Source organism: Vigna unguiculata, chromosome 9 (genome assembly GCF_004118075.2).
Source record: "Vigna unguiculata cultivar IT97K-499-35 chromosome 9, ASM411807v1, whole genome shotgun sequence".
NCBI classification, from domain to species: domain Eukaryota; kingdom Viridiplantae; phylum Streptophyta; class Magnoliopsida; order Fabales; family Fabaceae; genus Vigna; species Vigna unguiculata.
The window spans coordinates 42,671,204-42,691,793 of record NC_040287.1 but is presented as its reverse complement, the minus strand read 5'-3'; the positions used below and the strand labels follow the sequence as shown (position 1 = coordinate 42,691,793).

At 33.3% G+C, this 20,590-nt stretch overlaps 4 protein-coding genes across 8 annotated transcripts; 3 read left to right on the top strand and 1 right to left on the bottom strand.

Moving 5' to 3' along the window:
• Nucleotides 1-692: 692 nt before the first annotated feature.
• On the top strand, nt 693-3,663 carry LOC114163307 (glyceraldehyde-3-phosphate dehydrogenase B, chloroplastic). 2 transcript variants are annotated; one of them, XM_028047534.1, is made up of 9 exons: nt 693-1,022; nt 1,108-1,221; nt 1,585-1,746; nt 1,831-1,998; nt 2,084-2,244; nt 2,332-2,393; nt 2,486-2,535; nt 2,715-3,121; nt 3,314-3,663. In XM_028047534.1, the coding sequence occupies exons 1-9, from the start codon at nt 924-926 to the stop codon at nt 3,444-3,446; spliced, it is 1,356 nt and encodes a 451-aa protein (XP_027903335.1). In that variant the 5' UTR covers nt 693-923; the 3' UTR covers nt 3,447-3,663. The 2 variants fall into 2 exon arrangements, with proteins under 2 accessions (XP_027903335.1, XP_027903333.1); XM_028047532.1 differs by having other exon boundaries at nt 745-1,022; nt 1,582-1,746.
• Nucleotides 3,664-4,544: 881 nt separating this feature from the next.
• Nucleotides 4,545-6,572, top strand: LOC114163308 (peptidyl-prolyl cis-trans isomerase FKBP18, chloroplastic-like). 2 transcript variants are annotated; one of them, XM_028047535.1, is made up of 7 exons: nt 4,545-4,774; nt 4,925-5,090; nt 5,243-5,313; nt 5,405-5,491; nt 5,615-5,764; nt 5,882-5,941; nt 6,151-6,572. In XM_028047535.1, exons 1-7 carry the CDS (start codon nt 4,676-4,678, stop codon nt 6,202-6,204), a joined length of 687 nt encoding a protein of 228 aa, XP_027903336.1. In that variant the 5' UTR covers nt 4,545-4,675; the 3' UTR covers nt 6,205-6,572. The 2 variants fall into 2 exon arrangements, with proteins under 2 accessions (XP_027903336.1, XP_027903337.1); XM_028047536.1 differs by having other exon boundaries at nt 4,562-4,774; nt 4,933-5,090.
• A 950-nt stretch (nt 6,573-7,522) lies between these two features.
• LOC114163389 (glutamate receptor 3.3) lies at nt 7,523-11,659 on the bottom strand. Its single transcript, XM_028047696.1, has 6 exons — nt 10,871-11,659; nt 9,420-10,762; nt 9,058-9,335; nt 8,938-8,969; nt 8,446-8,852; nt 7,523-8,216 (listed from the first exon to the last, which is right to left on the bottom strand). The coding sequence occupies exons 1-6, from the start codon at nt 11,127-11,129 to the stop codon at nt 7,776-7,778; spliced, it is 2,760 nt and encodes a 919-aa protein (XP_027903497.1). The 5' UTR covers nt 11,130-11,659; the 3' UTR covers nt 7,523-7,775.
• Nucleotides 11,660-17,085: 5,426 nt separating this feature from the next.
• LOC114163044 (probable protein phosphatase 2C 27) lies at nt 17,086-20,508 on the top strand. Of its 3 annotated transcripts, none has more exons than XM_028047095.1 (6): nt 17,086-17,178; nt 17,255-17,334; nt 17,796-17,944; nt 18,341-18,535; nt 18,920-19,125; nt 19,721-20,508. In XM_028047095.1, the coding sequence occupies exons 3-6, from the start codon at nt 17,819-17,821 to the stop codon at nt 20,271-20,273; spliced, it is 1,080 nt and encodes a 359-aa protein (XP_027902896.1). In that variant the 5' UTR covers nt 17,086-17,178; nt 17,255-17,334; nt 17,796-17,818; the 3' UTR covers nt 20,274-20,508. The 3 variants fall into 3 exon arrangements, with proteins under 3 accessions (XP_027902896.1, XP_027902895.1, XP_027902894.1); XM_028047094.1 differs by having other exon boundaries at nt 17,559-17,944; XM_028047093.1 differs by having other exon boundaries at nt 17,138-17,944.
• The last annotated feature ends 82 nt before the right edge of the window (nt 20,509-20,590 follow it).

The window sequence follows — 20,590 nt, the reverse complement described above, 5'->3', positions numbered from 1 at the left end:
TTGGAGATAAGGCTACAAGGCAGCATTGAAGTGTTGAACAATTTGTTGCTACTTCCAATTATAATTTTTATTACAAGAAATACCTCGACACATTTTACGTTAGTCTTGAGGGAATACAAGTTTATTTTTGTCATTTTTTAAATAAGTTATCTTTTAATATTTCCAAATTACTTTAATCTTAAATTAAAAAGAAAAAATAGTTATAGTTTTTCACCTTGTTCTTATGTTACACTGTTTGATTTATTTCGTGCCTATACAATGAAATTAAAAATCCCCACTCTTAAAAGTGATAGTGCTTTCTGTTGTAAAGTATTTTTCTCACGTGATTGTTTAAAAATATTTTTTTAAAAAAGTCTCACATTATCGGTTCAATTTTTTTTAATATTTTATGTTTCACTAATTTCACTAGGTTAAAAATAATTACTTGTAATTTTCTGTATCCTAATTTGAATTACTTTTATCTATGTAAGTTATTTAATTTCGAAAAATAATTAAACTTAAAACTCCCATATAAAACAGGAGATACTTAGCAGCAGATAGTTTGTACACGGAAACGTGTGGATGCAAAGTACGCTTTGCGATGGCACCCTCTTTTCCCTTCTCTTGAGGCCAAAAAAAGAAAAAAAAAACATTTTCCTTATAATATATAGCAAGGGACACTGTTGGGAAATTAATGAACGGCCACAATAACGATACGTGGCTGAAAATATGAAGTGACAATATTAAAAAACATGGAGCTCCAAACATTATCTTATCCCATAGATTTTCTCTCATCTTATTCACCACTCATTCCCGTTTCTCCCCAGCAACCATAATTTTCTTTTGTGACAATCTGCAAAGAATAAAACAAGAGGAGGAAATGCAACTTTGTTGTTGATATATGCATTGGCACACATAGTTGTTGCCACACCCTTGTTGCAGCCATGGCCTCTCATGCTGCTCTAGCTTCCACAAGGATCCCCACAAACACCAGGCTCCCATCCAAGCCTTCTCACTCTTTCCCATCCCAATGCACCTCAAAGGTCCATTTCTTCCATTATCAATTATCATCTTTGCTTCTTTCACTTTAATACCATTTCACTCATACATTTCACTTACCTTCTGCAGAGACTTGAGGTCACAGAATTCTCTGGGCTGAGATCCTCTTCATGTGTCACCTACGCTAACAATGCTAGGGAATCTTCCTTTTTTGATACCGTCGCTGCCCAACTCACTCCCAAGGTTAGTCTCTTATCACTGTAGAAACTGTTGGAACAATATCAGATGAGGCCAATTCAGAACATATAATTGAATACAAATCTTAATTTACGAGTTAGTTTTGTAAGATTGACTTAGAGAATTTGTTATCTTAACCGTGAAAGATGAACGAAAAATGTTAAGCTAGTGAGAAATATGAGATATAATAAATACTTCTTAACCAGACTTTGTCGTACATGTTTTATGGTATTACTGGTATCTTTAGTAATGAAAAGTATTTTTGAATAGAAGAATGTAACAGTTGTGTGAATAACGCTGCTCAAAATGCATGGCTTCTTAATTATTCTTTGTGTATGTTTCTACTTCTAATTTGCAAACTAAAAGCAGACCAATGGATCAACTCCTGTGAGGGGAGAAACAGTGGCCAAGTTGAAGGTGGCAATCAATGGTTTTGGACGAATTGGTAGAAACTTTCTTCGTTGCTGGCACGGCCGAAAAGACTCGCCCCTTGATGTTATTGTTGTCAACGACAGTGGTGGTGTCAAGAATGTAAGTCTTTAACTGTCCTGGCTTAGCTGGTTTTGTTGGCAGAGATATTGAAATTTCACTGATTGTGCTTCACATATGATCCAGGCTTCACACCTGTTGAAATATGATTCTATGCTGGGAACCTTTAAAGCAGATGTGAAGATACTAGACAATGAAACCATCACTGTTGATGGCAAGCCCATCAAGGTTGTTTCAAGCAGGGATCCTCTGAAGCTTCCTTGGGCTGAACTAGGAATTGACATTGTCATTGAGGTAACCTCCATTACTTGATTTACCTTAAACATCTTGTAATGAAGTGAAAATTTGTTTACTAATAAATGGAAGAACTTTTGTTCAGGGAACTGGAGTGTTTGTGGATGGCCCTGGTGCTGGCAAACACATCCAAGCAGGTGCTAAGAAAGTTATCATCACTGCTCCTGCAAAGGGTGCTGACATTCCAACTTATGTTGTTGGAGTAAATGAAGGGGACTACACTCATGAGATCTCTAACATTATAAGGTCTGTGACAGCAACCAAGGTTTTGCTCTGTCCCTGTCAATGAAACATTGTTTTTTTGTTTTTTCTTATTGTTTCTTCAATGTGCAGCAATGCTTCTTGCACCACAAACTGTCTTGCTCCATTTGTGAAGATCTTGGATGAAGAGTTTGGTAAGCAAACACTGATCACACTGGAAGTTATTATTTAAGAGAGATGTGACATGCTCAAATCAAACTCACTTCCCTTTGGTCTATGTTTTCAGGAATTGTGAAGGGAACCATGACAACCACTCATTCCTACACAGGAGACCAGGTACAAGATCGATCAACCACTAGTTTTGACTATGCATTTGTAATTATATGACAATGATTTACATGTCTGAGTTTGAAAGGAAAAATGGAAGAGGTTGTAGGATCAACAACTCTGCCTGCTAACAAAACTAAGAATTAACATTTGCTGATAAAGGAATGTGCATGTGTTTGGTTGTGCAGAGGCTTTTGGATGCTTCACACCGTGACTTGAGAAGAGCGAGGGCTGCAGCACTGAACATTGTCCCAACCAGCACTGGAGCTGCGAAGGCTGTGTCTCTGGTGCTGCCAAAGCTGAAGGGGAAGCTGAATGGAATTGCACTCCGTGTGCCTACACCCAATGTTTCAGTTGTTGACCTTGTCGTGAATGTTGAGAAGAAGGGTCTCACTGCTGAAGATGTGAATGGAGCATTCAGAAAGGCTGCAGAGGGGCCACTGAAAGGTGTTTTGGATGTGTGTGATGTTCCACTGGTCTCCATTGACTTCCGCTGCTCTGATGTTTCTTCCACCATTGACTCCTCCTTGACCATGGTCATGGGAGATGACATGGTTAAGGTGGTTGCTTGGTATGACAATGAATGGGGTTACAGGTTAGTCACTTCACTTTTAGACTCATACAATTACATGTGTTATGAATTGGACTCTAAGTTTAACTCAATCTTATAAAATCGGTTTATAACATAAAGTTTACACCCAGTTATATATTATAAACTCGTCTTATCTCTGTTTGATATGAATCTCCAACATAAAAGCTTAACATCATTGTGTTTTGATGATCGCAGCCAAAGAGTGGTGGATTTGGCAGATCTAGTAGCAAGCAAGTGGCCAGGAACAGCAAAAGCAGGGAGTGGAGACCCATTGGAGGAATTCTGCGAGACAAACCCTGCTGATGAGGAATGCAAAGTTTATGAATAGAGGATCGCCATTAGCAGAAGCAACCCATTTTTACTCTTTCTTTACCTTTACCTTGTGTTAAACATATCATGTGAAAAAGAAGGATCTTGTTCAGACAGACAGTGTCTGAGGGCAGATTTTCCAAGTTTTAAATTTATCTGCAGCCAATAATAAGTTTTGGCGTGATTCATGTTCATGAATACCACCCATATATATTGATTCATATTGCATTTCTTAATTCTTGTGACAGAGTTACATAACTCATAAAAACAAGGCCAATTATTACTGCTGTAACTTAGATGGGAAATTGGGAATAATTCAGTGTTCACCATAAGACTCACTCTCTCCCTGACATCGCCATAACTGGTTTGAGTTCGCTTTTACAGCTACTACCATGTCTTCTTTGTGCTTCATTCGCCATTCTCACGAAAAGAAAGACACAAAACACGAAAAAAAAAAAAAGAGAATATTTGTCAGTAAATTTTCCACATTGTATTGTTATGATTTGTAAAGAAATAAGTAAATCATGATAAGATACTTACGGTCGGGGATTATATGAAAAGACTAATTAGAAATATTTTATTATTGTTGAAGATTGGATACGAAAAATTTTATAATAATTATATTGTTAATATTTTATAAGATTATATATCAAATATAAAAATATCAATTTTTTAATATAAAAGTATAATAAAATAAATACTTAAACAATATTCAAATAATAAATAAAATATAATGTTACAATATGATATATTTTAACATATTATTTGTTATATTAAAACATAATTTGATATTAGCTTTTTATTTTGATCTTTTTTAACTCTAATTTATATTCTATAAAGTGTATTTTATAAACTTTTTAACAAAATTATTCTATTGCATCAACCAAAATACAAACTTTTTGTTCATTTATCTTTTATTTTCTTTTTCATAATTTAAATAATGACATTTTTAACATTCTTTCTTCTTCTTTTTACTTCAAATTCAAACAAAACATTATAAGGTTAATATTAATAAAATGATTTTGTTTCACTAATAAAATCAATTATAAATTCCAAATTTTCCCTGTATGATGCCACTTCTCTTTTCCCTGTATTGTGAAAAACTTTGAGCTCCAAACATTATCTTATCACATAGATTTTCTTATAATATTTTATTCACCACTCATTCCCGTTACTCCCCCAGCAACCATAATTTTCCTTTTGTTCTGTGACAATCTGCAAAGAATAATACACAGAGTTGTTGCAGGCATGGCCTCTCGTTCTGCTCTAGCTTCCACAAGGATCCCCACAAACACCAGCTTCCTATCCAAGGCTTCTCATTCTTTCCCAACCCAATGCACCTCAAAGGTCCATTTCTTGCATTATCAATTACCATTTTTTTTTCCACTTTAATATATATATATATATATATATATATATATATATATATGCATAGTCTCTCATACATTAAACAAATTGGAGCATTGATTATGAGGTGTAATGCTTTCAAATTCAAAGCGAATCAGGTCAACGAAAATCGCCATGCCACTCTCAGTTTCTGGTTCCAGAAGATCCACGGCGATTCTCATTTCATCGTTGCCGTTCACCTTCCTTCTGCTCTCTCCGCCGGCGGAGGCCAGACGCAACAAGAAGACAATTCCCCAAGAGGAATACCTCACTACTCGTTAGTTCCTCTTTTTCTATTACCGTCAATTTTCTTTCAAATCTCTATCTGTTTCGCCAAACGAAGTTTAATTGTAGTTATACTTAATTAGACAACAACAAGTTCAGTTTATTTATCCTAAATACAATGTTTAATTGTGATGTTTAACTCAGCTGATGGATTGAAATACTATGATTTGATTGAGGGCAAAGGTCCAGTAGCTGAAAAAGGAAAAATCGTTCAGGTACACTTTGTGAGCTTTTGCATGTCTCAATCAACCTCTCATTTTGCTTTTCTATTTCTTGTTTACTTTTCGTTTCTAGTTTCGCTGACAGGTTCACTTTGATTGCTTATATCGCGGGATCACTGCTGTATCCAGTCGCGAATCTAAACTCCTAGCGGGAAATCGTATCATTGCTCAGGTTTTCTAACCTTTTTTTCTCTTTCTATATTTTGTCTGCAAAGTCATCTCAAATTTATCACCGTTACTGTACTTTACTTGGTGGTGCTGCTGATGCGTGCGTGCTTCCTTCCTTCTCTTAAAGCCATACGAATTCAGGGTGGGAGCTCCTCCCGGAAAGGAAAGAAAACGTGAATTTGTTGATAATCCAAATGGTTTATTCTCTGCTCAAGCAGCACCCAAACCCCCACCTGCCATGTATACAATAGTGGAGGGAATGCGAGTTGGTGGAAAGGTAACTCTAACATCATTCTATGCTTCCTCTTTTGTTCTACTCATTCATTCATCTAAAACTTCTATATACTTTATCTTGTGTCATTTATTTTTATGTTGTCACTTTTAATGGCTGCAGCGAACTGTTATTGTTCCTCCTGAAAATGGTTATGGACAAAAGGGAATGAACGAGATTCCGGTAATTCCCCCTCATGCTTTTCTTACTTCTTTAATTAATCTTCTCTTATGGATCAAATATCTTTCTGGACAATGGTTGTTTTATAAATTAAAGTTAATTTATACATTTATGATAGGTTATATATTTTTCATATAGTCATGGTTATATACCCAACCAAGTACAATGTTTAATGAAAATGATTAGCCTACAAGTTGTTTATGATGTTGCAGCCTGGAGCTACATTTGAACTAAATGTTGAGCTTCTGCAAGTTGTAGCTACGTGAAGACCAGAGTGAGCTTGACTCCATTCTTAGAAGCTGTTGATATTTAACTTCAGAATTTGTATTCTATGAGGCTGCGGCTATCTTATTCTCATTAACCTTTTTTATCATTGTCTTATACCCATTGTTACAACAGAGGAAATAAGATACAGAAGAAAGAAAATTTTGCAATATGAAAGAGAAAATGAAGAAAAAAGGAATTTTACAAAAAAAATCTAAAAGTTTTCTCTCATTCTAATTTCAAAGTTCCATGTTCACTCATTTTCTTTTCCCTTGAGTAGTTTTTAATATGGCGAGAAGCTGTATATTTTTTCTTTTGAAACTGTAGTAGGACTCATCCTCTGCAAATTTAAACGTGATCTTTCATATAATTGGATTAACTCTTTAGATTTTTACTATTAAATATATGTCTTTTCCGTCACTTTCTCTGTTTTATTTCAATTTTAATGCGTGAATTTTTCCGTCACTTTCTCTGTTTTATTTCAATTTTAATGCGTGAATATTGGTCACATATTTAGAAGTATCGACGACTTAAAAGATAGTTTGAAAAACTGTAGCATAGAACAATTAATAAATTTCACATTCTAGTCATAAATATCAAAATTTTGATTTTCATACAAATGTATAATAAAAATTACTAAAACATTAGAATTTGTATTATTCAAGTTTATTTTTGTATAACAGAATTATATATCTCATAAAAACAAGACAAAAACAAGGCAATTATTATTATAATTAGATGGGAAATTATAAATAATTCAGTGTTGACCATAAGACTCACTGTCTCCCTGACATGGCTCACGGCTCCATCACCATAACTGGTTTGAGTTTGCTTTTACAGCTACCATTTCTTCTTTTTTCTTCATTTGCTATTCTCACGGGTAAATAAGAGAAAACACGAGAAAAGAAAGATAATGTTTATCAATAGATTTTCCACGTTGTGTAGTCATAATTTGTAAAGAAATAGGTAGATTGCACTGAGAAGTTACAATAGATTATATGAAAAGAGTAATTAGAAATATTTCATTATTATTCTAGATTAGATACGAGAAATTTTATAATAATTATATTATAAGATTATATATCAAATTTTTAATACAAAAGTATAATAAAATATATGCTTGAATATTCAAATAATAAATAAAATATAATTTTACAAAATGATCTATTTTAACATATTATTATTTTAAAATATAATTTCTTGTTTAATAGAGATTATGAAGCACGTGAAAAAAGATGAAAAAAGTTACTAAAACCTTCCTTTTTCCTCTATCTTAGGCTTTCCTTCAATAAAGTCACTATATTTTATTCACCGTTTTCCTTCAATCTTAAATAGATAGATGCTTTAAATTTGATATGTCAAAACTGCAGACACAAATCTACTAAATTTTTCAAAAAGAAAGATTTTGTAGCATGTAACATAACTACCTATGTGATGTGTTAACATGTTCTCCGTGACACACTTCATAACATGTTCTCCGTCGGAGGAAAACTTATAACTATGAACATTAGCAATGCTGAGAGCACTGCTAAATATCAATAAATAATCAATGACATCAAAGTGTTAAGTTGAATTAGGTGGTCGTTTCTGTTTGTAATTGTACCCTCTTTGATTGCCTTCCCAGTTGTTCTTCAAGTGATCTTTCTCTCTTTCTTCCATTACTCCTTGATGCATCTTCTTTCTCATCAATGAGCGAAAGAAATCTCTGAAAACGACCAGAAATTGAGCATGCAGTAGAAGATGCAGCAGGTTCAGAAGGAGGAGATTTCCATAACTGGAAAATGATCTGCAAAAAGTGCAAAAGAAGAGCAACAAAGCAAGCTATCCCGCAAATGAGAAAGAGACCCCAGAAGCTTTTAAGCTGAAGACGATCTGAGTCGATTTCAGCATTGTCTAAACTACAAGAGCTTCGTGTCATCCACTTGTCATGAATCCGCTGTAGATCACCCGTTTCAGAAAGTTGTAGAATGGCTGTTGACATATCCTCAGCCAAAGGGGAGTCCCGAGGGAATGCCTGCCATGCCAACAAAACTAGGATTATGCTACTGATGAGATACTGATTTGATTCGTCGTAACAAAAGTTAACTTTTATGTTTCTTAAAAAACGAGATAAAAAGAGGGTGAATGGTAGTGTCTAATGGGAAAAAGTTTGATGTCAAACTGTACTTCTGATGATGACACAAACTCCTTATGATGATTTCATCTAATTATGGATCAAAAAGTAGAGAAGAAGAGGTACTCACAAAGCCCCAGCCACTTCTGGTGAACTCCTGACCAACAATTCTGAAGGTGCACTGGCTTGATAAGAAGATTTCAACATAAGGTCGTTCATCAACAATAGCAGCAACACCTCCTCTTTTAGGACCAAGCTTTAGGGCCTTAGCATATTCTTCTGGAGTTCCGAGGGCAATAAGCCTGGATTTGGATATTCCAATATCTTGGGTCAAGTAATGTTCTGCAAATGAACCCACTTGGTATCCTATTGGTTCATCACCAGCCTTTAAGCTTTCTATTCCACTGATAGGAGAAGATAACTGCTGCACTGTGAGTATGGATGTTAAACTTGCAGTGTAGCTGGAAGTGAGGATCAACACCACAAATAGCCATAGAAGCATCACAAACCGACCAAGACCACTCATGGTATTCTCTCCTGCAGAGACAATGAAAAAAATAACCTAATAAACAAACTTCATTGTGTCCATCCACCAAACAAAAGACACCCAGGTTTCACTTACTGTGGGAAAAAAACAGAGTTGAAAGGCTAAACCTGCAGGCATTGTTAAAATATGGATCAGACAAAAACGAGATCACCCAGTTCAATCATGATGATGATTCGTATCAAGCACATCACTTACCATAACAAGGTTATAATTTGCTGTCTGGGTGGACCTCTGAACTCATCGTTGATCCTGTGTTCTAGAATCCATATAACTATCCCAATGAAAAGAAAGAAACATGCAGTCACAATCCACATAAGAGGAGTAAACGGCTGCAGGAAAGCCCAACCACCAGAATTAATTTTCGTGAACGGGGCCACCACAACAAGTCCCGATGCTGCATATGGCTGTGTAAAATCCACAACCCTTGTCCGGTTTGTGACAATAGCGATGTCACCGATGGCACCATCAAAGTACTGTACCAAGGAAATGTACTAATTAGCCAGTTGATTTAAAATGTTAGCATGCATAGAGGATCAGAATTATGAGACATAACATACACCAGTTGTGATTAAGCGCACAAGTTCTGTGTAGCTTGGATTTTTGTGTCCGTCTCCAAATGGAACAAATTGGTAGGGAACTGCATAAGGCAACAAGTTCAGAGCTGCTGTGAATACATCAACACAAAAACCTTTAAACATATCAGTTCCCTTCACTGGTGACACAAATTCACGATAACTGACTCGAATAGGCACACCAATCCTCAACTGTCTACCATTATTTGGGAAGACCCATCCACGGGGTTTAGATAATGTTTCTCCAGGCCATATCACACTGTAAAGCTTCTGATTCGCACTAGATCTATTAGGTGGCTTTGCATACAGTATCTCAGGAGATACAATCGACAAACCAGAATAGTTGGACCAGTAACCTACCCTCCTAAGACCAGTTCCAACCACATTAAGGATGTCATAGGCAGGATGAACCAGAGATCGATCTGGTTCGAATTTCATTCGACCTGAAACTCCAACAAAATCACTCTGCATTATGTTCTTCAGCAGAAGCGTTCCGTTGTCAAAAATGCTCATTGCATCAAGATTCAAATCACCTCCCTTATCACCACCACCTAACCTTGTGTAGTTCGTGCACGAAACAACCCCACCCTGACTGAAAAAAGCATCCATGGCCCGTGCAACAAGCCACACAGAATCATAAGCATAGAGGCCATAAGAATGTAACCCCAAAGAGCCACCGGTCAACTTGTTCCACCGAGACACAAATGCCCTTTTTCTATCTGAATCAGGTGTGTGCTGGCGCAGAACAAGCACTCCCTGGAGAACATCCATTTTTTCTGAAGGGAGAGAAGCAGAATCCAGAAGTGAAGAGAGCCAGTCTGTGACTATCCACACATAGCCATTGTTTGTCATCCCAAGATAACGCGCCACATTGAAAACCATAAAACCGTAATCAGTTTGTGCATGGAGAACAATGACTCGAGACTGCATCAGTGCCACTTTCACCAGCAAACTCGTAATTTCTCCCCGGTTGACTTCAGTTCCGGAATTAATCCCTTCCTTGAAGGAGATTCTACAGCGCCTGGCGGCTAGTTCATCGTCCAAAGCAGCCACGCCATTCCGTCCATAATCATCATCCACGTATATGGCAATCACCTCCTTCCAACCATAGTAATCAATGATTTCAGCAACAGCCTTCATTTGGTACAAATCACTCTGCGTTGTCCTCACAAAGAAAGGAAACTGCAGCGACGTGAGGGTAGGGTCTGTTGCGGCAAATGACAACAAAGGAACTCGTAATTCATTTGCAACATGGGATATTATATGTGCAACCACGGAAGATTGTGGTCCTATTATAGCAACCACATCAGTCTCCATGAACCGCAAAGCTGCAATTATCAGTCAAAACAACACAACAAACAATTAACTGCATAATTAAAACACAAAACTCAGTTTCAGTTCCAACTGCGTTTTTAGTACAGAATAGAATAAATCACCTTGAACCATGCCTAAGAAACCGCTGTAATTGGAATTTTGCATAGTGAGAACAATTTTAGTTCCATGTAGAATGCTAGTGTCGGCGTTAACATCTTTCACGGCTTCCTCCAATGTGATTTTCGCCACTTTCCCTAAAATGGAATCGAGGTTGAAGATTGCTCCAATGTTGACGATGGCGGGTCTCGAGGATGTCACGTTTGCAGCCCCCACAAATCCCAAACACCACACCACCCAACAAACCACCCGAAACAAATTCATCTCAACCAACAACGATTTTTCCCTTCAATTCTTCAACCATTCACTCCCTGCACCCGATTCCCAAGACAAAACCACCATCTTACTCCACCCCAACAAAAAATGGCAAAGACAAAACAGTAACCTTAACCTGGAACAAAAACCACCAATCCCAGGAAAGTATTTCAAAACTTTAAATGCCTTGTTCCTCACTTAGAGCGTGTCAGATTCAACGGAAACCTGGAAGTTGTGAGTGGTAAGGTTTCACATTTATTGAAAAGGAAGCAGAAGAAAACATGGTTGTGTTTGGTATCAGAACGCAATCAAAACATAATAAATAGAACAGTACTACTAGATTTAGAAATTGGATGTAAAGAGTGAAGAAATGAATTAATGTCGGTTTGTCTTTGTTGGACTAAGAAAAATAATGGAATGAAGAACAGGAACAGGTAGTGGGTGTGATGTGGGAGTGGGACTCTCACGGCATCACCTGCAAATTGTAAATAATAAATGATAAAGCTTTTTGTAAGAACCTTTATTGTGACCAAGAAAAACCACACCCTCATCCTTCCACGCTTTCACATGTAATATGTTACTATAAATAATGGCGACAACGTTAACTCTCTCAGGTTGAAACTTCCTAGATTCTCCCAAAACTCCATTTTCAATCCTGCTATGCCACTGGCCCGCCAAACAAGTAAGCAAGAAAAAGAGCTCCACAATCCACAATGCATGAAAAATCAAATTTTTCCTACAAAGTTTTAATTTTTAACTAATTAATGTGCTAGAATTTGATGTTTGGATAATAAATTTTATTGTGGATTGCTAACTTTTGATTATTAAGAATTGTGCGTTTGATCAGATGAACAGAAGATTGTTCCGGGCTTAAGACGCGTACTTAAAAATAATTTTCATGCAAAGCGAACATATAAAGTAGATTTGATTGATTTAACAACACTTTTAGAAACTTTATGCCACATTACAAGAATGTGTTGATGTTTATATTCAATGTTCGAAAATGGATTTTTCTGGTTTTTTAATTATTTTTGCAGGTTTTTTTTTCAATATTCTTTCCGTGAGTGCAGTTAAGAAGCTGTGTTCTTTTTCCGTGAAACACACCAGGAATAAACTAAACTGACTCCGAAGGAATAAACACACCAACAGAGTGTTTCTTTTTGATTTGAAAATATCAAATCGTGAAGTGAAAACTTTTCCTTTAATTTATAACTGAAAACTTTTGATGAAAAATATTTTATTTGCGATCACTTTTGATGATAACAAGATGTAAAATTAGGTATATATATCTGAAAAGGTTTGGGTTGAGTTAAAAGTTAAAAGAGTGAGTTGGTGTTGGTGTTTGGAGAATAAAGATAAAGCAAAGACACAGTCCTTTTCTTATTTTTATTTGTTTTTTCTTTTCTTCTTTCTTTCTTCCTTTCAATCGGCGATGAAAAGAGACCAAACAATGGTATGGCGTTATTGTTGCTTTTTCTCGTACACACAAATATTATGTTGAAGTGATAAAATTAGTGACATGGAACATAACAAAATTGCAGCCTTTTCGATCATCTTCTTTCTTTTTCTTTTTTTTTTCTGTCACGTTCATAAACGGTATTCTTTATTTTGTTTACATATTTTTTAATTTTCATTGTTCTTTTCCTCCTACCTTTCATTTTTCAGAAAGTTGAGATCTAATTAATGTCACCCACTTGCTTCCTTCTACCTTTTAACTATTTTATTATCTTTTAATCTCTTTTCTCAGATATTTTAAAACTTGGTTTAAAATATATTATCTTTCTCTCTCTTTTCACTCTTTTTTTTTTTTCATTTCAAAGGTTTCATTATTAGAAGACATAATGTCCGAGTTGAAGAGAATCGGAAGAAATTGAGAAGTAATTATTAGAAAGTAGGATAGAAGGTAAGTATGAATCTCATTACTTTTTCCGTCTTTTAATGACATTTACGTCATTCATTTGTTTTCTGTTTGTAGGTCGCTTCGTCCTTATAGTATTAACAAATTTTAATATAACTTTCAGAAACTTCTATTAATATTTTATCATTAAATTTCATATTTATTAAATATAATATAATTTGTTATTTTATATGATTAAAATATAACTTTAATTTTATTAAAATATAATATATTGTTTCTATAATTTTAATATTGTCTTACCTTGTTGAATGGTAGATAAATGTTATTTTATTATTTTACTATGTTACTATGTTAAAATTTTAAATTTTAAGATGTTCTATTTTTATAATTTTAAATATACTATTTTTACTTCTTCTTTTTTTCATACAGTCAACTCTAAACAATAAATCTCCAAAAATGGTTCTATAGGAAAGCTTTCAATATGATATTTTATCAATAACGTGTTTGTCAATTTATATTTTTATTACAAATTGTAAATAGTTTTAGTGTATGTTTTTCCCAAATTTTACTCATAGTAACTATTGTGATTTTTGTTCAAATAGAGGACTTTCTTTTACTTACATTACTCCATTATTAAAAAGTATTTAATCATAGTTTAACGAGTCATCTTTAAGAATTTTTTTTATTATATTTTGAATGAATTTGTACCTTCTCTTTTTCATTGATTATAATATTATCAAACTAGTTTATTAGAAAAATAGTAAAATTTAACATTGTTTGTTAATTTACATTTTAATTCAGAATTGTAAAACAATTTTAGTGTTTTTTTTTTAATTTTTCTCATCCAAACTATTGTAATTTTTTTTAAATAATTGACTTGTTTTTATTTTTACTTTCATTTTTGCAATATTAAAAAAATATTTAGACATGGTTAAGAATATACTTTGGTTATATTTTGGCATGTTTTTTTATTAAATTCGTATCGATCATAATATTATCAAAGTCATTTACTTAAAAAAAGATAGTTAACTTTATGCGATAATGTTTTATTTCATTGTATAAAACAGTGTTAATATCAATGAAGTCGTTTTTATCGATAGAAGAAATAACGATAAATTTGTTGAAACTAAAATGTAAATGAAAAATTGAAATATTGAAATTTAATCATATTTGAATTATTTTTTAGAATGGGTAACTTTGAAGAATTTAAACATTTTTATTTGTGAAAAGTCAATTATTTAGCATTAAAATAAACCACCAAATGTGATAATTTTGATTTGGATGTGAGAATTCAAGAGGCTTTAGATGTGAAAGAAAAAACAAATTGAAATGACTCCTTTTTTACAATGTTTACTTTTAAGAATTCACTTGAAAAATACTAATTAAAAAATAAAATTTGTCATTTGCACTTAGCCAATTATCAAATAATCAAAGGAAATAGGTCGTTGAACAATAGGTTTTAATGCGAAACATGCCACATTTAGATAATGTATTATGTGTAGCATGTCATATATTATATACATAAACCCTAAACCATAATATATTATGTGATGATGTTAGAATATGTATGCAATAGCCACATGACAAATGTGTATGGCATATCATATATTATATACATAAGTTGTTGACTATATAAGATAAAGTTTGTGTAACTTTATCTAACACACACACACACACGTTAATTCAAGCTTTTCGTGTTAATTTGGTTTCTTGAATTCAATGCTCACTCAGGTGAGGATATAAGTGAAAAAAAAATAAATAAATAATGATTTATTACTCAAATAGCTAGAATAAAAAAAGAAAAAGTAAATGCATATTCTCCATTTGTTGAATGAAGGAAACAAACAAAAACAAATTTGATTATATAAGATGATTTTAAATCTTCTTTAATTACAAATCATAATGCATAATAAGTATAATTTTTGTTATAATTATTTATAAATTATGTTGTCAATATATAGTCATTAAATTCAATGAATTAAGTGTGAAAGATAGAAAGATAAGTAAATTTTATTAAATAATCTTATAGATTAAAAAGGTGAATCTTCTGTTATATTTTTTTTTCTTTACAAAGAATCACTTATTAGTGTTATGTCATTGAACAAATTTTAAAACTTAAATAAAATATAAAAAAATCACTTTATTGTTTTTAAGTCAAATTTTTTAATTAATGTAATAAAAATATTATTATATAGATTTTTAAAATAAAATAAAAAACTATTTGTTTCTATAATAATATTTCACTCCCCATTTTTTAATCAAATAATAACTACAATTATAGATATAATCAATTACAAAAATGTAAATAATAATTAACTATTTATAAATATAATTAATTATATCGTAAATGTTTTATTTAAAGAGATTCTTCTCTATGTCTCCACATTTACTTTCTATTTTATCCTTTAATTATTTGTAACCATTTTGTTTAAGTTCCACCATTTTCTTAAAATTAGAATAACCATGATAAAAAAAGTTATCTACAAAATAAAAATATATATAATAAAATATATAATTTAATTATATTTCATCATAAAAAAAAAGAAGAAGTAAAAGTGCACATGTTTTCACTGGTTATTTATAAACATAATTGATTACAAGTTTCACTAGTAAAAACAAAATTTACTAATATAATTTTTTCATTATATTTTTTTTTTTACCTTATCTTTATTTTCAAAAACATAATATATCTATGATCCAAATACATTATAGAAATTAAAGAAAAAAATAAGATAAAAATGAGATTATTTAAAGTGAGAAAAAATGAAATAGAAAATTTATAAGTAATGTCACAGAAAAAAAATTAAAATTAATATAACTAATTACAAAAATGTATTTAATTATATTTTAAAAAGGAAAAAATTGTAAAGTTAAATTTGAAAAAAATAATAATTATAAAGTAATTAATTTATACGATGATAATTAATATTTTTTTAAATATTCATTTATTTAAAATTAAATAGATATAATATTTAATTACAGATTAATTTTTCGACATACAATTTTGAAAAGGTAAAAATATGTTAAAAGTTTAATATTTAAAATTGGATTTAAAGATTAAATTTAAAAATATATTCAATAAAAGAATAATATGCAAAAGAAAATTAATATAGCAGGAACTACTCTGATAAAAAATAGTACATAATAATTATTAAACATCCATATGAATTCATATGAAAACAGTTAATCGCTAGGTGCAAACATTATAACAACATAGCACTATGTTTATTAAAATAAATATACAAAAAAATAAATTACTCATCGTTAACAAAAGTGTTAATTAAATTATATATTAAAATAATAAATGTTAACTTTATCTTTAATATAAATACGTAACTGTGTGTCATGTTCAACCAAATCTTGCATCCACTACTTATGTACAAATATGAATGAAAACACCAATCATGCCTTCTGAGAATCCAATGTATGAACAATAGTTTGACTTTAAAAATAAACATATTTGGGATTATTCCAAGTGGAAAATTTTTTGTTTGATTGGTATGATATTGTGCATAGTAATAAGTGAGTGTCCTTTTTATGAGTAAGTGTAGCATTACTTAAAAAAATATGTTTTGTTACAGTTGGCTAATGCACAGTAAAATAGAATGTATCCATAAATAATAGCTTAGACAATCATGTGTTGAAAGAAACAATATTCACTTCCAAGTTTTCTCCAATCACTAGTCACACAACCTAAAATAAAACTAATTAATTCAGTTACTTTAAATTTAGTTTTAAATGATCCTCCAAAAAAAAATCCTTCTAACAACGCATTGTAAAATTATTCTAGCAATATAGATTATTTGACTAATTTAATTAAAAATATAACATTATTAAATACCATTTTTATAAGACAAAAAAATTATCCCTGAACCATCCTAATCTGAGAAAACATGATACAAAGTATCTAATACTATGATCCAGATATAATAATATGAAACCCTTCTCTGGGACACGTGGACATAATGATAATCCAACATATCAGAATCCAAGGACTCTCCCTTGCCTTTACCAGCCCTTCATTTCCTTCAACACAGATCCAACGGCTTCCAGGTCATCCCCAACATCCAATAGAAACTCTCCACGTGGCGTCATTCTCCATCCAGAACCGCCATAGGCACAATGTTAACCTGGAATCGCCGGTCACCGTGCATAAGTTTCTGTTCTGTTTGTCTCTACCCTGATTTTGTTGGAACAATGGTAATATAACAACATCGATTTAGGTTTTCGTCCTTCTTTCATCGATTCAAGACAACAACAGTGTTTTGTTTTCTAGGTGGCTCACTCTTCTTTTGGTTTTGTTGTGGACGTGAAGGCTTCCTTCAACCGCAATTTTCGGTGCCTTATTTTCAATTTGTAATGTGCAAAATTTAGCATCATTTAATGATTCTACCACCTACTCTCTTTTGTGTTTTCTTCGTCTACCTGATCCCAATTATTATTTATTTATTGAAACTCACATCTGTGTTTGTTCCAAGACTTCATCTTTTACATCATAATTGTAATCATTAGACTTTTGGATTTATTGGATCCAATCATTCCTTGGTACTTCTTTGGGTACCTTCTATTTTCTGTATCAGCAATCAGTGGTGGCCGTGGCAGAGTTAGAATTCACATACCTTCAGGATCCTGTCATTTCACTGTGAATTTGTTCGGTGGGACCCTAATAAATCTTCAGTTCGTGATTCCCTGAGAAATACGCTACTACACACATAATTGTGAAGTTGTCATTTTAGTAATTGTTGGGTTTTGTATGTATGATTTGGGAGTGGTTATGCCTGTGGGAATGAATTTGCCTCCTCCTTTTACTGTGATAGAGGACAAAGACAGTGCATTTCCGATGGAAGATGATAAATCAGGTGATTTGGATAATCTAAAACCAATGACCAAGGGTAAGCCTCCGCGGCATGTTTCGAGTTTGAGGCACAGCGTTAGCACCACCAGATTGATGGCAGTAGCAGATTTGGTAAGTTTGTCATCTTCATCTGATTTGGCTTTGTTGTTAGACATGGATTTCTTTTGCTAATCTTTTCTCCCATGTTTTGTAATTTTGGTTTAAAATGATTCTTAATGTCACTGTTTTTTACTCTTTTTGTTGCTAGCTGCTATTTTAAGTTAGGCTTTTATCTTCTTTATCTGTTTGCCTTAAGATTGTGTAGCTTTATGTAATGTTTTGGTCAAACTTTATGATCCATCTTGCAAAACTAATATGAACTTACACGCTGAAGGTTTGTTATTCTTTCCAAAGCTTCTGGGATCTCAGTTCGTTTCTCACATTAATATAATTTACTTCTCCATTTCTCATGGTAATTTCGAAAGTGTTGATTATCTGATTTTTTCTGTTTCTCTCAACTTTTTGAAGAGTTTGGATGTGGGGGTTACTGGAAGCAAGTCATCTTCTGAAGAAAAGACGGAGTTTCTACCAATATTTCGGTCAGGAAGTTGTGCTGAAAGAGGACCTAAACAGTATATGGAAGACGAACACGTATGCATTGATGATCTTATTCAGCATATGGGTCCTGCCTCAACTATTCCTTTACCTGGAGCTTTTTATGGGGTTCGTATATTTTGTTTTTGTTTACCTGGCTTTATAATTTACACACTTGCTATTATGATAAAGCCTGATATTTTGGTTAATACACGGCTTTACGTGTTACTTGGATGCATTTGTTCTTTACCCTCTAAGAGTCAATGTTCATCAGAAAGTTGGGTTTTACAATCCAACCTTTCTCAACTCCTATATTATTGATGAGATGAGTTAAAATTTGACTAAGCTGGTAATTGGGACAAATGAGTTATATAGACCATAGGAGATGATTCATTTCTTTACTAGCAGATACTGTTTTGTTTCATTCATTTTGTTGCTCACATGCTGTGATCGAGACACTATATTGTTTTCATGTTGAGTTCAGCAGTTGATTAACTTCTCCTAATTGTTCAGGTGTTTGATGGCCATGGTGGTACAGACGCAGCTTTGTTCATAAGAAATAACATCCTCAAATTCATAGTTGAAGACTCCCATTTTCCAACCTGCGTGGGGCAGGCAATTACAAGTGCGTTTCTGAAAGCAGATTATGCATTTGCAGATTCTAGTTCTCTCGATATCTCCTCTGGGACCACTGCTTTAACTGCTCTTGTATCCGGAAGGTAATCAATTTCCATTATGATCATATTAATTATGTAATATCAATGATTCAGTATCAGCTTCACTAATTATGGCATGTATTAGTCGCCTTCCTAGCATATCGGTTTTTAGATTCTACTGTAAGTTTTATATGTGGAAGTTGGTTCATCATCACCCCTAGCAGTAACCGATAGCATTGTAGTGGGACTTATTTAATCAACTTTTTGGAAAATATTCCGGTATCTTACTCCTTTAAAGTTAACAATTCACTTTAAAGTATAAAGTAAATCAAGACAGTGGTTGATGAAGACATTTAACACAATTATTTCGAACACATAACAGGTAAATCATAAATGTAATAAAACTTGTAATATCAAAAATCGATTTCCTCATCAATGACTGAAGTTATTTTACCTTATCCTTATATCCCGAATATAAAGGAATCAGATAAAAAATTCTAAAGATCGATTCTCTCGTCAATGACCGAATCTAAAATTCTAAGTAACTATAGAAGTGATTGGGTAAGAAACTTACGAGTTTTCAACATGCTAATGTGGAGACTGCAAATGCAGTTTTATTGGCAATCTTTCTCAAGTTGTGAAATTTCATCGTGGACAGGAACATGATAGTTGCGAATGCCGGGGACTGCAGAGCTGTACTGGGGAGGCGAGGTAGAGCAATTGAGATGTCAAAAGACCAGAAACCAGATTGCATTTCGGAAAGGCTAAGGATTGAGAAACTTGGTGGAGTGGTGTACGATGGATACCTGAATGGGCAGTTATCTGTTTCCCGTGCCTTGGGAGACTGGCACATGAAGGGTCCGAAGGGTTCTGCGTGTCCCTTGAGTTCTGAGCCAGAGCTGCAGGAAATCATCCTCACTGAGGATGACGAGTTCTTGATCATGGGCTGTGACGGCCTGTGGGATGTAATGAGTAACCAATTTGCTGTGACAATGGCAAGGAAAGAACTAATGATACATAATGATCCTCAAAGGTGTTCAAGAGAACTGGTTAGAGAGGCTCTCAAGCGTAACTCCTGTGATAATTTGACTGTTATAGTCATATGTTTCTCCCCAGATCCTCCTCCTAGGATAGAGACACCTCCTTCTCGGGTAAGGAGGAGTATATCAGCAGAAGGTCTCAATTTACTTAAGGGTGTGTTGGATTCTTAGTGTTGTTTCCTTATGGTTGTTTAGGTTTAGAAAGGATGGATATTGTTGTGTGTATAAAAATCTGATACTGATCATTGTTATGGAGGTTGCTGGAGGATCTTCTCTCTCCATTGCTGCCCCATACATTTCGAGCTTATTTTTATCTGTTCACCTTCCTAACTCCCGTTAGATCTGTCTTGTTGTACATATGAGATTATGAGATCACAAGTTTCTTCAGTTTCGTGGATTATATTCATCACTTGCGATTACTTTGCTCTCAAGAATAGTATAATTCGAGTGAGAGAAGAAATGCGAGATAGGTGGATACAATACTTTTT